The sequence below is a fragment of the Myxine glutinosa genome, chromosome 10, assembly GCF_964187855.1.
Source record: "Myxine glutinosa chromosome 10, kmMyxGlut1.1, whole genome shotgun sequence".
NCBI classification, from domain to species: domain Eukaryota; kingdom Metazoa; phylum Chordata; class Myxini; order Myxiniformes; family Myxinidae; genus Myxine; species Myxine glutinosa.
The window spans coordinates 2,666,160-2,683,651 of NC_136270.1; the positions used below are offsets into that span (position 1 = coordinate 2,666,160).

The 17,492-nt window shown below is 45.6% G+C and overlaps 2 protein-coding genes across 4 annotated transcripts in view; one reads left to right on the forward strand and one right to left on the reverse strand.

Annotated features, from left to right (window-relative positions):
* Positions 1-17,492, forward strand: part of LOC137434292 (trafficking kinesin-binding protein 1) — a 1,208,017-nt gene that overhangs the window by 227,954 nt on the left and 962,571 nt on the right. The gene's annotated exons all lie outside the window — the stretch shown is intronic.
* Positions 1-17,492, reverse strand: part of BBS9 (Bardet-Biedl syndrome 9) — a 157,672-nt gene that overhangs the window by 137,000 nt on the left and 3,180 nt on the right. For all 3 annotated transcript variants that reach the window (XM_068127191.2, XM_068127192.2, XM_068127193.2), the window contains exons 3-5: positions 10,805-10,939; positions 6,706-6,856; positions 4,521-4,585 (exon numbers count right to left, since the gene is read on the reverse strand). In XM_068127191.2, the coding sequence (XP_067983292.1) occupies positions 4,521-4,585; positions 6,706-6,856; positions 10,805-10,916 (328 nt within the window). In that variant the 5' untranslated portion in view covers positions 10,917-10,939. The remainder of the gene's footprint in view (positions 1-4,520; positions 4,586-6,705; positions 6,857-10,804; positions 10,940-17,492) is intronic.

Here is a 17,492-nt window from a genome sequence, read left to right on the forward strand (position 1 = left end):
GCACTGCAGAGACATGGAGGGGGGGGGGGGGGGGAGGAGGGAGTGGGGAGAGGATGGGGCAATACAAAGCACAGAAAGAGCAGAGGGTGTAAAGACCAGAAAGGATGCAGTAAAAGACAGAGAGACCACCGACCTGTCTGCGATGGTGAAGTGATCGGAGCATAGACTCGACTTCATCGCGGGAGATTCCGATAATCTTGAAGGCCTTGGTTTCCATGGCGTCAATCTGAGCGATATGTGAGGCAAGGAAGCCAGCCAAAGGGGAGAGCAGCACTCCATCAAGATGTAGATGAAGACCTTGTAGGTGGATAGAAGTTCAGGTGTGCCAAGGAAGGACATTGAACGAAGGAGGATGACGAAACAGTGGCTGGCTTTGGAGGCCAACTTTGAAATGTGGTTTACCCAAGAAAGATCATGGCTGATGGTGAGATTCAGAAATTTGAATGACAACTTCCTCAAGAGGATTGTTAAGAAAGTAGATAGGAGGGTTTGCCAGACGGATCTTTCAGAGAGAGAAAGTGAGAGTGTGAGATTTGTCAGTATCGAAGAACACATTCCAAATGTTTGACCAGATTTTGATTTTTTTTTTTCAAGGTCTGAAGAGAGGAAAGAGTCTGCAGCCTGTGTATCTGAAGGATGATGGATGTCACGGCAGATGGTGGAATCATCAGAAAATGGATAAAGAAGACTGAGAACCAGAGAGATCATTGATGAAGATCAGGAATAGGACGGGGCCAAGAATGCTGCTTTGGGGCACTCCAGCCTCGACTGGGAGAGTGTATGAAAATATTCCATTGAGTGTCACGCAATGGCTACGAGAGTAGAGGAGGTCAGGAAGCCATGTGTGGAGTTGGCATTGGATGCCATAGGCCGACATTTTGGAGAACAAGGCGGGATGCCAGACTGTATCCAAAGCACGAGACATGTCCAGAGTGATGGCCCTGATCTCATGCCTGACATTGAGGGCCTCGATCTATTGTTGAGAGAGTAGAAGCAGCATGCCCAACGCAGAATGACCTTGTCTGAAACCAAATTGGTAATCTGAGATAAGGTTGTTTGAGAAAAGGAAGGATTTCATATCAACTGTGATAATGGATTCCATGACCTTGCTGATGATTGGAAGTAAGACCTTCCATGACCTTGCTGATGATTCTGTAGTTGAGGGGATCAGTTTTTGCTCCTTTTTTATGTAATGCAGTGATACTGGCAAATTTCCAATTAGATGGAAGATGACCCAGCGTAAATGTCAGGGTGAAAAGGGCAGAAACAGGAAGTGCAAGAGCAGCAGAGCAGGTTTTTAGGGGATGTGTGCTGATTTCTGTCCGGCCCAGTAGCAGAGTTACAGCCGAGGGCTGAAGGAAAATTCTCCACCTTCTCAGGTGCAAAACACACAGAGTCCAGGATCAGTTTGGTATGACAGGGACGGATGTTTATCATGGTGATGGAGCTGGTGAACAGGAGGGTAAAAATGAAGGGTATTCTGGGGGAGGATGTTGTATGTGGACAATCTCGCTATTGTGGCAGAGTGAGTGGGAGATGGAGGAGGTACTGTGGGAGAGAAGGAGGTATTCAGGAAGCATGGACTGAACATGAGTATGGAGAAGACTGAGGTGATGTGGGTCGGCCAACAGAGAAAATAAATGAATATCAGGTTGGAGAGGAAGGAGATAGGTCTGAGTGTGTGGGAGGAACAGTGATTGGGAATGGTCGGTCAGAGACAGAGCTCTGGGGGAGCGTACGGGCGGGTGTGAGTGAGTGGCAGAGGGTGAAGGTAATGATGGGAGACAGAAAGATATGAAGGAAATTGAAAGGGAAATTGAAAGGGAATGCCAACCTGTACAGTCTGGAGACGCTGGCACTAGAGAGATAACAGCAGAGGCTGCAGGTTTGCGAGAAAAACTGGGTCAGGAGAATTGCGGGAGTGAAGAGGGTGGATATAAGGACGATGGATGAACTGAGTGAGGAGATTCGTGTGCAAATATATTTGACAGGGAGATTGGTACAAAGGCAGCCGAAGTGGTCACGTGGTACGGATGGAGGAAGAGAGAATGGCAGAGCGAGTGGATAAGTTGAGGGAGCAAGGTAGAAGGAAAAGAGGTAGACAGCGACTGAGATGGGAGGATTGTGTGAAGAGGGATATTAGTGAGGTGTGGGGGTGGTTGGAGGGTGGCGAGAGTTGGCTGAGGACAGAGGGAAGTGGAGGAGTATCGTGGTCAAGGCAGAGCAGGAGCGTGGTACTATTGGAGCTCACTCCTTATGAAGGGAAGAGGAGGAGAAGAAGAAGGTTAAGGCTTATGGAGGAGATTCAACGCAAACTATGAAACACCCATGCAAACGAATACATGAGACAACACAAGACTTGACCTCAGACAAACACAGCCGATGAACTTAGGGGAAGTGACGTAACTTCCCAGGGCTGCTGGATACCAATAAGGACATATGTATGACATTGCTTTCCTCTTCCTCAAGGATGCCACCCGACGGGGTTTGTCCGTGTTCTATCCTCTAAATGCTGAGCATCGAGTGTGGAAGCAGCATAAACCATTTTAGAGTATTCCACATGACCCAGCCGAGGTCAGACTCGAACAGCCAACATCCCAGATTAAAACCGGATGCTCTAACCTCAACAAAACCTGAACATATTATTATGACGTGGCGATATATTATTTTACAGTGATACCTGCCCAACAGGTAATATTGCTCATTTGTGCTCATCAGAACCAAAGCCGAGTAACTGCAAATTTACAGCACATCTTTCATTGTCCAATATCAGTTCTCCTATCATTTGCAGGTACCAGCTAGGCCAAAAAATAAATAACTAAATAATTATGCAATGTTTGTGATCAACAGATGACGGGGTATCATGAGTCTTGAGATGAGTCTCTTGAGGATGCATGTCATGTGAAACCCAGATTCCTGGCCATGATACGAATGCCTAATTAATAATGAATGCTAAAAGTGAACCCAGCGTCTTTGAATTAGCTTGAAGTTTGGAGCAACTTTTGAGTTGGAATGCTTTTTGTTAAAACAAGAAACTGAATCCTTTTCTCTTCTTCCTTTATAAAACAGACTGCCATCTGAAAAACGACTCTTGAATTACATTACTTCACAAGCTTTCCCCATCACTTGAGGAATAAATCTCCATTTTAATCATCCGCTTGGAAGCAACATTGAAGCAACATTGAAGCAAAATTTCCAGGCCAATGGCGGTGAGTAAATTACTTTTAATACCACCATACGTATGTGTGGCATTTACATGATCGAGGTTCATGAAGTAGCTAGGGCAGAATGGAAGGTAACACATTGGAATGGAAGAAATATGGCAACCGCAGAGTATGAGAATGACATCAAGGGGATCTTGAGGAGGACACGTGGGGGTGAAAAGAAAGTGAATGAAACACAGCAAGAAGAAGAAGAAGGGGAAAGCATGGATGAAACAGAAAAGGAACAAGTTCACTGACAACTCATAAATGAAAAGAGGTGAGAGAGACAGAGAGACAGAGAGAGAGACAGAGAGACAGAGAGACAGAGAGACAGAGAGAGACAGAGAGAGACAGAGAGAGAGAGAGAGAGAGAGAGAGAGAGAGAGAGAGAGAGAGAGAAAGAGAGAGAGAGAGAGAGAGAGAAAAAAAAATCACAATAACCTGGAAAGAAGGAGTGTTTGGGAATGGGGTCATTTGGGGCTAGAAGAGACCACGAGTATGGATCGGGGTTACCTGAGGTAGTGCGGAACAGCTGTGTTGAACCCCTGGAGGGAAGAATGGAACTCAACAGATTGGGGAAGTGTGTTTGACAAGTGAGAGAAAAGAGGAACAAATGAGTGTAGGTGTGCAGTAAGCCTGGATTTTGAGAGTTTAACAAGGAGGTTACAGGCAGGGCATGTGCGCCCTGCAGAAACCTGGGAGGGACGGAGCCAACAGAGGGCAGAGGGTGCAAGACGAAAGAGGAGGCGGTAGAATAAGAGAGGTCACCAGCCTACCTGAGATGCGAAAATAACAGGTCTAGACATTCATCTTCGTCACGGGAAATCCCGAATATTTTGAGGGTCTTGCTTTCATGCATTTCCTTTTTCACATCGCTATCATAACATAATCTCTACTCTTCTTCAACACAAAATGGATGAAAATGCATCTCAACAGAGCCATCTCAGTGATCTAGAGTTGTGTTTACGATTCGGCTTCAATAACGGTGTCATATGCGCTCTAAATTAATAAAATTATTAATTAATTAATTAATGAAGACAAAGTTCTGATGTGTACTTTATAGAAGGAAAGGGAAAGAGCGGAGATGAATATCCGTTCCAATACACGGTCCCTTATCACTCTTAATATCACCACAAGGTTGTTAAACTTCCTGAAAAAATTGGCATCAGTAATAATTCTACAGGTGTAATGACCTCAGTAATGAGACTCCATTTTAAAGCACCTCCCAATAACATGATCTACTTTGTGTCTCTTCAACCTGCCAGAAATCTGAAAGTAGTATGCACACAGGCCAGGAAAGGAGCTCGAATACCCTACCTGTGAATCTGTACACGGCAAGCTTTTGAGGGTGTAGCACCGCCAAGCACACCATCTCAGTTCCACTGCAAAATCACCATGTGATTCGATTAATTTCATTTTTAATATCATGTGTACCATTGGCAATAACACCATAATGGTTATGGTCAAGAGAACAAAATCAACACATTTATTTACGTCTTATCATGACACCATGAAAGTGTATAGATTACAAGACTCAGACAGGAAGTGATACATTAAAGTCTTAAATCCAAACATTGCGACATATCCATGTTATAAAGAGTTATCCAATGGGCATTGTCATGGATCCTCATCAAAAATGGGCACAGTGCTGGCACTACCTCTAACCGGTCTGTTCCTACTGGTTCCCCAGGTGGCGTTCTTTCTTTCTCCTTCCCTTCCATGCTACTGTAACTAAGCCACCATTCAGGCCATACTCACATTCTCGCACGAGCCTTCAGCCGCACACATCCATGTGCTCACCAACACACAAACCCTACTGGGAGGAGCCCCCATCCAGTCTCCCGTCACCTGGATGTGGTCCTCCTAATTGTCATCATCCTTGGGGTGTCCACCCACCTGGCAAAGACCGCCGACTCCTTCAGACAGTCGTACCACTCATCCGGTGCTTTCACCCTTGTGTCCTCTCCCTGTTGGGGGACACTCACCCATAGACCCGACTCGTCCTTGCGCCACTTCCTCCACGCCTTCTATCTCTTTTTCTGTTGATATCTCTTCCAATCTCCCTGCTATCTCTCTCCTCCAGAGTTCTACTTCTCTCTGTCCATTTTCTAACTTATCTATGCGCCTACTCTCCACCATCTCTTCTTTTAATTCCCTCTGTTCTACCCTCATTCCTTGTTCTACATTAAGCCCACCAGCATTAACCACTAATCTGGCTCGGCCAACTGTCATTGTAAAGCCCTTGCGTCAGGCAAGTCAGTTGCCATCTTGTCCTGATTGACTCCATTGGCCTTTATTTCAGCTTGACCAGCTCCCATTTTGGCCTGGCTGGCATATATTTTAGCCATACGTTGGGCCATCATGGCCGCCATTTGCAGGCTGATGTCCAGCTGCGGTGGTGACACTGGTCTGCTACCACTGGGCTACTGAAGGATTCCTGGCTACCGGGCGGGGGAGGCGACTCTACTGCGCCCTCAACCAGGCCCTCTAACTCCATCTCCTCGGAGGCCACTGTGGTGTCCATCCAAAAGTGCCCCTGCTCAATCGGTAAATGGGCGTTACTCTCCAAAGCGCCTTTATAAATAAATAAAAATCCTTTTGTTTTAATTTAAATTTGGAATTAATTTAACACCCAATCGTTTTAATTTGGATTAGAGGGGACCTGTTGTTCCCTTCTCGGGTTTGATCCACACTCATGACAACAGTGTTACGACCGTCTTCAACGACCAACAAGCTGCCCGACGGGTAGGGCACGAGAAGGTCTCCATATCCGCCGGGTTAATTTGGTGTGAATCGGCATCTCTAAAAGCAACAACCACGTCAGAATTGCCAACAAGATTGCCGAGCAAAGCCTGTTGGCAATCCACATTTGAGGCCAATAAGCGTGGACCCAATTTTACCATTTAACAGATGAATAATCCAATCTCCTAAGCGCAATAGATCCCGCTCCCAATGGCCAGGCGAGATTTCATCCAAAAGGGGCTTCTTTTTTTTGGAAAAGGCGATTTACTCGTGGAAGAGCTAGAACAAAAGATGGATCAGGATGCAACAGAACAAAAGGAACAATACTGTCAAAAAATCAGCAGCAGGGTGGAGGGACAAAATGGAGGGAGATTTGGACACAACTAAGGGATGTGGGGAAGAATGATGGGTAGGGGAGGAGGCACGGAATAGACAAGATGTACACAGAAGCAAACTCCTAGGAAGGATAAACTGGAAATTTGGAAAGAGGTGGGCTTGGAGGTGGGGCGGGATTATACCTTTGTCTCCCAATGACTTTATCTTCCCCATTCTTTACACATCAGAAACAAAAAGAAGGAAAGGCCTTGTGCTGATTTTAGAAGCAAACGCTTAGTTGATTATACACCTACCCCCGCATACACACACACACACACACACACACACACACACACACACACACACACACACACACACACACACACACACACACACACACACACACACACACACTGACAAGAGATGGATTTGTTGAGATGCTCACGAAACAAAACGTCCGGAAGTGATCTGTAAAATAGCCTGCTCAAGCTGGTGCTCTAACAAGAGATCATTCGGCTTGTAGGTGGTTCCGGGCTGACAGGGTTGTGGAAGAAACACTCGTAGAAGTCCGGCAAAGCTTCCGATGATTATCTTATCTGCAACAAGAAGTTTGAGGGAACGTTACAAAACGAAACAAAACAAGCAAAGTTGTGTTGTAAAAGGCACATCAGTCGAATACCTGGCCTTTTACGTGGCAGCCTCCCAGACATGTTTGGAAACAATTCCCAAAATAAAGAGACATTTGAATATCAGAATTCATAAATTAAACAGTGATTGTATCATCCTTACCTCTTCTTTTTACTAGTGTACATAAAGTCTTAGGCTCATGGAAGACAGGGATAGCAGAGGGTAGAAGGTAATGCACTAACAGTGAGGTGTGGAACAGCATGGGGACACTACAAAAGAAGGTCCAAATAGGAGGTGGAAAAGTGAAGAGGGAAGGAAAGGTAGTAGCCTACAAGTAGGTTTCACAATTGGAAGAAAAGACAGGTAAGTGGTAAGTGTGGATTTTAGGGGTTTCGCAAGGATGGGGTTCATGGAGGAATGTATTTGACCTGCAGACACTGAGGAGTAATAGGGGTGCAAAAGAGCAGAGAAAACAACATCCTAGGAGAGGGAACAGAAAGCAGAAATGCCACCAACCTATCTGCGATGAGAGCGCAACATTAGGCCCTGTTCTTCTGATTCTTTGCAAGTGATGCCAATGTGGTTGAGAGCTTTGGATCCGCAGCATCCGGAAGAGTCGGGTGTGAAGCAGGAGTGTCAGGGAACCGCAGTACATTATTGAGTGATGGACAAAGAACTTGTAGGCTGTGAGAAGTTCAGATTGAACAAATAAGTACTTGGCAAGATGGGGAATTCCCACTTTACAGTTGGCGTTGGAAGCCAGCTTTGATAAATGGTCTGTCCGTAGAGGTCGTCACTAATGCTGAGGTAGAAAAGCTTGAGGGAATGAACCACTTCCTGTGATTGCTTGTGGAAATAAATAGGTGTGTTCATTCGATGATGCTTCTGGAGAGACAGGTTGAGAATGTGAGATCTGCCGGGATGGATTGATGATGTTCCAAGTCTTAAACCAGCCTCCGTTCCTTCCCAGGTCAGCAGGGATAAGCCGCTGCAGACTACGGAATAGTGTTGGTGGGATGTGGATTTGTACAGCAGAATAGGTGAGGATAGGAGATTGTTTTTCGGATTACCTCCGCCACCGAAGGTGGACGTTGGTTGTTTTCACCCCTGTCAGTTTGTCTATCTGTGAGCAGGATATCTCAAAAAGTTATAGAAGGATTCGGACAAAATTAGGTGGACAGGTTGGATGTGTTGATTTTGGACCAATTGGTTCGATTTTGGTGAAGATCCGGATCCCGATGCCTTAATTTTAAGTGATTCTTCACCATTGAGAGATGGGGCCAAAAACGATATAGGACCTATAGCATGATATCTCAAAATGTTGTGGATGGATTATGTAAAAAACTAGGTAGATGAGTTCGTTAGGTGACAAGAACAAGCTAATTTGATTTCAGTTTATGTCCGGATGCAGATCCGGCCTATCAGTGGGATACAAAAACGTAAACTGTTCAGGCTTGCACTCTTCCGAGTGCAGTTCTAGTTATGTTACAGATATAGATGGATATAATGCAATGTTAAATCCTTCATCCATTCCCAACGCAGTATCGCATACTTCCTGTTATAACCCCATCCTCGCCGTTTGCCATAACTTGTCACCTTTAATCTCAATTTCCTAGTTGTCACTTTGATGGCTGCCTGCTGCTGAATACATATTTCTCAGAGCTCGACAGGACAATGTGCTCGTCACCTACTTGGAACATTATGTTTAATGTCGGCAAGTCACGCTCTCCCATCGTCACTTCAAAATAATCGGCAATCAAATTATCCAATCCACTTCTCTGGACAGCCACTGGGAGAGGTGCAATCCCTGGAACTCCAACGCCTCATGATCAACCATAACTTTTAGTGGAAAGATCATATTGTAGCGGTTACCGCTGGATGTACATAATCGCCTTGCACCGGCCAGAACACGGCCAGACGCGCCTCTCCCGGTCATGCCCGGACTCACTGTTCCCGGGCACGCCCGAACCTCCCGGGCACGCCCGGTCTCGTCTTTCCCGGGCATGCCCGCTCTCGCCTTTCCAGGGCTCGCCCAGAGCGTCCGGGCATGCCCGCTATCGCCTTTCCAGGGCTCGCCCAGAGCGTCCGGGCATGCCCGCTATCGCCTTTCCAGGGCACGCCCAGAGCGTCCGGGCATGCCCGCTATCGCCTTTCCAGGGCTCGCCCAGAGCGTCCGGGCATGCCCGCTATCGCCTTTCCAGTGCTCGCCCAGAGCGCCCGGGCACGCCCAGCCTCGACTTGCCAGGCCGCAGCCAAACACGCCCGGGCAGGTCCAGACTCGCCTTTCCAAGGCTCGCCCTTGATACCCGGGCATGCCCGGTATAGCTTTTGCCGGGCAAACTTCCCGACATAAATGTGTATATATATTGCTGCCCGATAAACGGGCTTGTCAGAATACCTGAGCTGTTTTGTTTCAATAAAGCAACTCGGACGAATTCCGTCTTTGGTCGCGTCAATTCTTTCGACTCGCGTTGGAGCGCAGTTCCTTCAGTTCCTTCAATATCATGAAATTGACATCAAAGGCCAGTTTCCATCTGGGTATTCTTCATTCCTGAGCTGCACTGAGCACGTCATGGTGGACAAGACTTTCATATGGATCACCATTGAGTATGGCTCCTCACTCTGGGCTGGTGCTCCTGCTTCCCACCTTGCTCCTCTTGAGGCAGTCAAAAAAAGGCCTTCTGCACCATTTTAATCTCAAGTCAGGAGGTGGATTCTCAAGGACAGTCACTCCCACCAGTGTAAATTCAGTGAACTCTCTATTTTATACAAGCTTACATCTGACCTTGCTCCTCCTGCCTTCTCAGACCTATACCCTCCAATTGCCACACCAGATCGTGCACTTTCCTCAAGCAACCGTCACATGCTCACCCTCCCAAAGTCCAGACTGGCTCTCCACCAACATTCATTCTTCCCCTTATTCTCCCAATTGTGGAATCTCTCCTTGTGTCTATTGTCTCCAACTCCCCACTTTAATCCTTTCAAATACGCTGCCCTTCAATGTCTCATGCACCAATTCCCATGCACATCCACAATCTCTTCTACACACGCTGATTGTTTCCCATTCTGTTGTCCTCAGGGCCAATGTCACTTTTTAATTTTTTTTATTCCTCCTTTCCTCCATGTGTATGTTCATTCCCCTATACCTTTTGGGAATTTGTATTTAATTGTTGCCTTTTGGCATTCACCGACTCCATGGGTCAATACCTTTGTATTAAAAAAGTTACCGGATAATTAAAGTCAATGTTTAAAACCAACAGTGACACTGAATGCAGCATGCCTGAAAATATTTTCCTGTTAAATGCCACAAAAATAAATCATTCTTCTTCTTCTTCTTTTTCTCCTGGGAAGGTTCTTCTTCCTCAATTATCAACTAATATAATAGGTAAAAGGTTTTGTTTTTAGCTGCGACGAGCAGCTCTATGAGAGGACCGCGTTGTTGTTCTTGTTGTTGGGGTGCCTTTTTGAATAGCGCATGCGCATACACTCGGACGTGCGTTGGTATGAGGTAAGAACATCGCGGACTAAAATCGCGATTTGTTTGAAGAAACCAGAATAAATTTAGCTGAAAGACAAAAAGACACCAGTGCATGCGTATAATTTAATGACTGGTCGAATTTGGTGGCGCATATTGCAACGGATATCCTCATGATTCTACACGTCGCAGCTGGTGACTACACTGCGGTCATTTTTCTCTTGTTTACAATGTTATCCACCTTTGGCTCAATATTGGAGAGGCCCCACCATTGATCGTTCCATCGATAAGCTTTCTTTTTCGTCCGTTGACAATTATGGATTGCTTGAGAGGCAATCTCTTGTCTTTGGATGACGTACATTAAACATTTTGATGTAGATTGCTCATTTAATGGAGCCATTAAAACATTTGACATTTTAAAGAGCACGGTTAGTACACTGACCTTGCCCAGACGTGCTGTTGTCAATATTGCTTACACACAAGCAACCATGGTCAAATTCCTCCTGTTGGCCTATAGAACAAGACCACCATTCCCGGGCCTTGAACAATGACATGATCAGATTGACAGCGTGACGTCCTGTAACACACGAGGTGATCGTATGGTGGGAATTGCGCGCATTAAGCTCAAGTTTAATTCCACTTTTTCATTGACTCGTGCACTAGTCATACTTTAAAAACGAACATTATCATAATCTCCATTGCATTTGCACATGTATGTCTCATGGTAGAAGAAGGCAAAAAGAGACAACTCACACCTTGATTATAAATGACTGGCCAGGTTACCCAGCGTTTCCCCGGTGCTGTTTTAATCATGTTGGCAATCAGATTTTGTTATTTTTATTTTGTGTGTGCCTAAAACACCTCCCCACACCCACTTAGGAATGGGTTCAGGGATCATTTAATATTACATTTCCATTGCATAGGCACGATAGAGTGATTAAAAAAGCAATCCAAAACAATCCAAGTTTTTTTTCAAAAATTTCCATTTTTTATTTTATATTAATTTTTTCCTAAAACACTTCCCGGCATTCTGATGAACATCTGAAGAATTGACAAAGATCTGTTCGGCCATCTCTGAGAAAAATGTGGACACAGACAAACGGCTCCCTTATAGTAAATTACAAAGCCGACAAGACACGCTGTACAGGTAGGGTGCCTCTGAAGCATCCCTCAACCAGGCCAATAATTTATAAGTACCTGAATATAAGGTACTGGCACACAGTGGCTGACTCTTCTTAAAGGTTAATGTGAGATCTTTAAAGTCTACAAGTGAATCATAGCAGACAAACAGGCAGTTTTAACATCGACTCTGATGGACAATGTTTGTAATCTCAATAGAATCCTTACTGTAATTCATGGACCAGTGTTTGTTTGTTTGTCATGTTACTTCTCCTCCAGTTCTGGCCTGATTACATTCAGCCATGCTAAGCATGAGAAGGTAAGCAAATTTTCTATGTAAATGTGTATCGTGTAGCGCCACCTCCAGGTGGGAGAGGGTATTACAAGTCCCCACCCTTTAAAGTACAGTATTCCTGTCCCCACGTTTTCCAGGGTAGTGAGGTGTTTTGAATTATAAACAGTAGGCATGTTTTTGATTCATGCAAGTAACACAAGTTTTTTTTTTTGTTTTTTTTCCTGAGAGCGATTGAGAGAGCTGTCAGTTGCCTATACACCATCCAAACAAAGGTATGTGTCAGAAGAATGTGTTGCATGCTTCGAACAAGATCGCCCGTAGGGTGGGTACTCTGCTAGTTTAGACAAAACACTGAGGAAAGCAAGCGTTTTAGGCAGAGGTCATGTGCCCCTCTAAAGGCTTTTCACTAGCCCTAATGTCTCCTACCCTCCACACCCCACCCTTCCTATCCATATGGAATTCGAAACATTATTTATTATACTTAACTCTCCACAAGCCTTGTGTTGACTTAATGGTTAAGGTGGCTGGTTTAAGATATTTAGGCCGAAGTTCGAGCCCCTGTCATGCTGTTGAATTCATACCAGGTGGATTGACTCAGGCTGTCACCCTTCCGAGGCCGGAAAAATGAGTACCAGTTTCCTGGGAAGAATAAGTATCCTGCGTCAGAGTGCCAACCCATCCAGGATTGTGCCCCCTAGCCAAACATAAACTGCTGAGGCAGCCCTATGTGTCTGAAGATGTGAAAGGAGTGCTTCTTCTTCTAACTCTCCACGTCTCACTTATGTTGTCAAAAAAGGAAAAAGTAATGCAAGACAGCATTTTGTGAATATTTGGCATCACACTTAAAAATTAAAAGAGACAGCAAGATCGCACATTTGGTAAAATATTGTTACGTGCATGGGAAAGGGTGGATGATCTCGGGCGGTGTATAATTACTACAGAAAACACCGCGACATGTTTTGTGGCATCTGCTTTGCCCTGGTGGGGCAGAGCTTTGTAAGCACACATGTGAGAAAGAAAGAAGAACCACCATTAGAGGCCATTTTTCCCCACAGAGCAGGGGTTGGCCTTTTTTGGCACCCTGGTCCCCTTTTTGAAGCAATGTTTTGTGGCCGGATGCCCTTCCTGCCGCCAACCATGTTAGTCACCTCTTGCGACACAGTGAACTGGTACTCAATTTGCCAACCTCGGGAGGATGACAGGCTGAGTCAACCCCCTGGCATTAATTCAGCGATCAACCGGGATTCAAACCCAGGATCCTAGGATCCCAAGCTGGCACCCTAACCGCTACGTCAACACCAGGCTTAACTGCCTGTGAGGCCATCTGTAAATCAAACTCCAGTCCCCGAAGCCTGGATATACCCATATACCCCCATCCTTTGTGTGATTATACCCTCCCCCTCTCAAATCCAAACACCATTCTCCATCCCCGCCAAGCCGCTTGGGCCTGGTTTGACTGGCATAGAATGAAAATGAATGAATGATCGTTTTAAGGCCATTTAATTGGCTGGTTATAAAAGGGATACGAAGAGAAAGAAGTGGATAAAAAAAGAAGAGGATGAAGGTCTGCAGGCAGAGTTACAAGAAGGAAGAAAAAGAAGAGGAAAGCCTGCAGTCATTGGTGGTGTGAGAGAGAGAGAGTGGTGGCCGGTTTACCACAGAGCACAAGTTAGATTCATTCTCGCTGCTTATCAGCACCAGCCATCACATCCCCATTTTAGCTTGGTGTACCAGAACCAACCCGTCAGCATGGGAAGAGACGCCATTTAATTTCCCCAAGTTCAGGTTTACTTATTCATTTGCAAACCACATCTACTTCAAACCCATCCTTTGTTGGCGCCATGTTTGTGGCACTAGTTTTAAGTGACCATTACGTGTCAGTGTTCATCGATCTCGTCAGCACTCCATCATGATTTGTGTCCTTGTTCAAATGTGGTTATTTGTTGAATTAAGTCATTGATTATTTCTGTGTTGTTTAATTGTCACCATTTTTACGATTAAATATTTTGTTAAGTCAATAGTATGGAGTCGTCTCCTCTTCCTGCCATCATGCTAGCTGTTATAACAACAACAACAACAACAACATGCATTTTAAGGCCATTTTCCCTGCTAGAGCGGGGGTTAGCCTTGCGGTCCCCATGACAATCTTATCCATCTTGCCCTATTTTCTGCATCTCTCCTTGTTAACCCCCTTGCCCACATTTCTTCTTCCACCATCTTTGGCCAAGTCTTTCTCGGTCTTCCCCGTCCTCTACTTCTTTCTATATTCATTTCCATCACTCTTCTCAACCAGTCACTTTCATCCTTCCTCAACACATGACCAAACCATCTCAACCTGTTCCTCTTCACAACATCAATCACAGGCTCTATTCCCATCATTTTTCGCAATTCATCATTTGTCTTCCTCTCTCTCAACGATACTCCGCACATCCATCGAACCATTCGCATTTCCACCCTTTCCAACCTTCGTTGCTGCTCTACGTTCATTACCCATGTCTCGCTCCCATAAATCATAACACTTCTCACACATGCAGCATACACTTTTCCCTTCAGCTTCAACGACACTACCCTCCTCATCAGCATGCCACTCAGTTCCCGAAACTTCTTCCATGCACATCTCACTCAAGCAACCGTTGCCGAGTCTGATCCACCTTCTCCATTCAGCATGTCTCCGAGGTAGCAAAAGGTTTTCACACCTTCCAGCTTCACGCCGTCTCCAAGATCCAACTCAACATTTCCTCCATCTGCAGCTCCCTCTGTGCACACCTTACATTTGAATGTAGCTGCCACACTGGTTAATGACCCTCTCAGACCACTACATTTTTGATGAACCCACTCAGCGCACATTGTACATTGAATGGAGTTCACTCCGACACCCTTCCTGCACACAGCACAGGGCCACTTCCCAGTTCTTTCCACCTCACCACATGCTTTACCACTTGCCATCACCTTCGTCTTTCCGATATTCACCTTCAGACCTTTTGTCTCCATACATTCCTTCCACTTGTTCATCTTTTCCTTCAGTCCATCCATACTTTCCGCAATCAACACCAGATCATCTGCATACAACAACTCCCATGGTAAACCCTCCTTTACGTTCTGAGCCAGCACCTCCATCACAGCTACAAATAGTAGTGGACTTAGTACCGACCCCTGATGCACTCCCACCTTCACCTCAAACTCACCACTGTTCTCGTCCTTCGTCCTTACAGCTGTGCGCGCTCTTTTGTACAGGGTGTCTCAAAATACATGGAACCCATGTCACTGCTAATAATTCTGCCAATATTAATGTTCTTGTTCTTTTTTTTTCAGATTTGAAGAGAGGAGACCATAACAACGAATAATTTATCAATCAAAATGCCTTGGACAAAGGAGGAAAAAATATTTTGCGTCACTACTTATTTGGAGACGAAATCATTCAAAACGGTGCAAGCAAAATTTCGCAGGAAATTCAACTTCAACAACTATCCCCAGAAAAACCAAATTTATCGTTGGGCACACAAATTTCAAGCCACTGGATCAGTAAACAACCTCAACAAGAAGGCAGAAACACCCAGTTGTGGCAGGAAGCTGACTGCAGGATCTCCTGACAATGTGAATGCGGTGAGACATTCTGTCGGAAGGAGCCCGAAAAAGTCCATCCGAAGACGTAGCCAAGAGCTGGGTCTTTCACGTGCGTCAGTGCAAAGAATCTTGATCAAGGATCTTCAGCTATACCCATACAAGATCCAGATCAAGTATAAACTCACACCAGCTGACATGGCAAAACGTGTTGTGATGTGCCGGTGGTTCGAGAACAAGATCGAAGAGGATCCTGACTTTCTTGATGATGTTTGGTTCAGCGACGAAGCACACTTCCTGCTCTGTGGGCATGTCAATAGCAAGAACAATGTGTTCTGGGGCACACAAGCCCCAGACGAGGTGCTTCAGAGGCCCTTGCACTCTGTGAAATGCACGGCCTGGGTGGCCATCTCAAAACATGGCATAATCGGACCGTTTTGGTTTGAAGACGCAGACGAGGAGGCAGTCACTGTCACAAAGGAGCATTACATTGTGGTGCTCAACAAGTTCTGGAGGGGACTTGGGAGACGTCGTGGCGTGAATCGAGATGTGCAATGGTTCCAACAAGATGGGGCAACTCCACATACAGCCAACATCACGATGGAGTGGCTGGACCACCGATTCCCTGATCGGCTGATCAGCAGGCTCCGCGAACCGGAGTGGTCTCCGCATTCACCCGATCTGAACCCCCCAGATTTTTTATCTCTGGGGGTTCTTGAAGGACCACGTGTATGAGAATCGTCCTCAATCCATTTCTGAACTGAAAGTGGCCATCACCCAGAAGATTCGTGCCATCAGGAAGGAAGAGTGTGTCAGGGTGATTGACAACTTCGCTCGTCGGCTTCAAGTGCGTCTAAGGCGCAAAGGCGGTCATTTGGAACATGTGCTCTAATAAATGTATCCTTTGAGCTAGAGACCTCAAATCTTCAGTTTTTTAATTGTTATCATATCAGCTTCCAGGAAATGTAATATTTTTTGGAGTTTCTTGTCTGAGTAAAAAAAAACAAAAAAAAACACCTTAGAGGCCATTTTTCCCCGCAAAGCGGGTGTTGGCCTTTTTCGGGCACCGTGGTTGTTGTTCCCCTTTTTGAAGCAATGTTTTACGGCCGGATGCCCTTCCTGCCACCAACCCTTTTTGTCGCCTTTTACGACAAGCAGGGAATTACCGTAGTCAATTTGCCGACCTCGGAAGGATGACAGGCTGAGTCAACCCCCCTGGCATTAATTCAGCGATCTACCGAGATTCGAACCCAGGATCCTAGAATCCTAAGCTGGCACCCTAGCCGCTAGCCCAACACCAGGCTGTCTGACCAACTGTCAGGCTGTCTGTCTGACACCAGGCTGTCTGAGTAATAAATTATTATCATGTTAATGGGTTCCATCTATTTTGAGACACCCTGTACATTGCCATCACTACTCTGATCAACCATTCCTCCACTCCTAACTTCCTCATTGCCCATGTCAATACTTTGCGTGGAACCCTATCGAATGCTTTCTCCAGATCAACAAACCCAAGAAACAACTTCTTCCTCTTCTCCATGTACTTCTCCTGCAACTGCCTCACAATAAAAAGCGCGTCTGTCGTTCCTCTTCCTGGCATAAATCCAAACTGCATTTCGTTGATCTTCACTTTCTTCCTTATCCTCCTCTCCAACACCCTTTCCAATACCTTCATTCCATGCTCCAATAACTTTATCGCTCGGTACGAGCCACACTCTAGAGGGTCACCTTTCCCCTTGTATAGAGGGATGAGGGTACTCAGTTCCCAAGCCACTGGAATGCGGCCTTCTTTCCCCACCAGATTACAGATCTCTGTCATTCTCTTCACACCCCAACTTCCTGCTGCCTTCAACATATCTCCCACAACTCCCGTCGGCCCTCCCGCTTTTCTACTCTTCATTGCTTTTATCGCTTCCTCAACTTCCTTCTCAGTTATCTTCTCTGCCGGTCCTAAAACTGGGTTACTCTCTATGTTGCCATCCCATTCATTTTCTGTATTCAACAGCATTTCCATATATCTTTTCCATCTTCCTTTAATTCCATCTGGGTCCACAACGATTTGTCCCACTTCATCCTTCAAGCAACTCACCCCCATCACATCACACCTCTCTTTCGCTATCTGCTTTGCAATCCTGAATACTGCTCTCTGACCCTC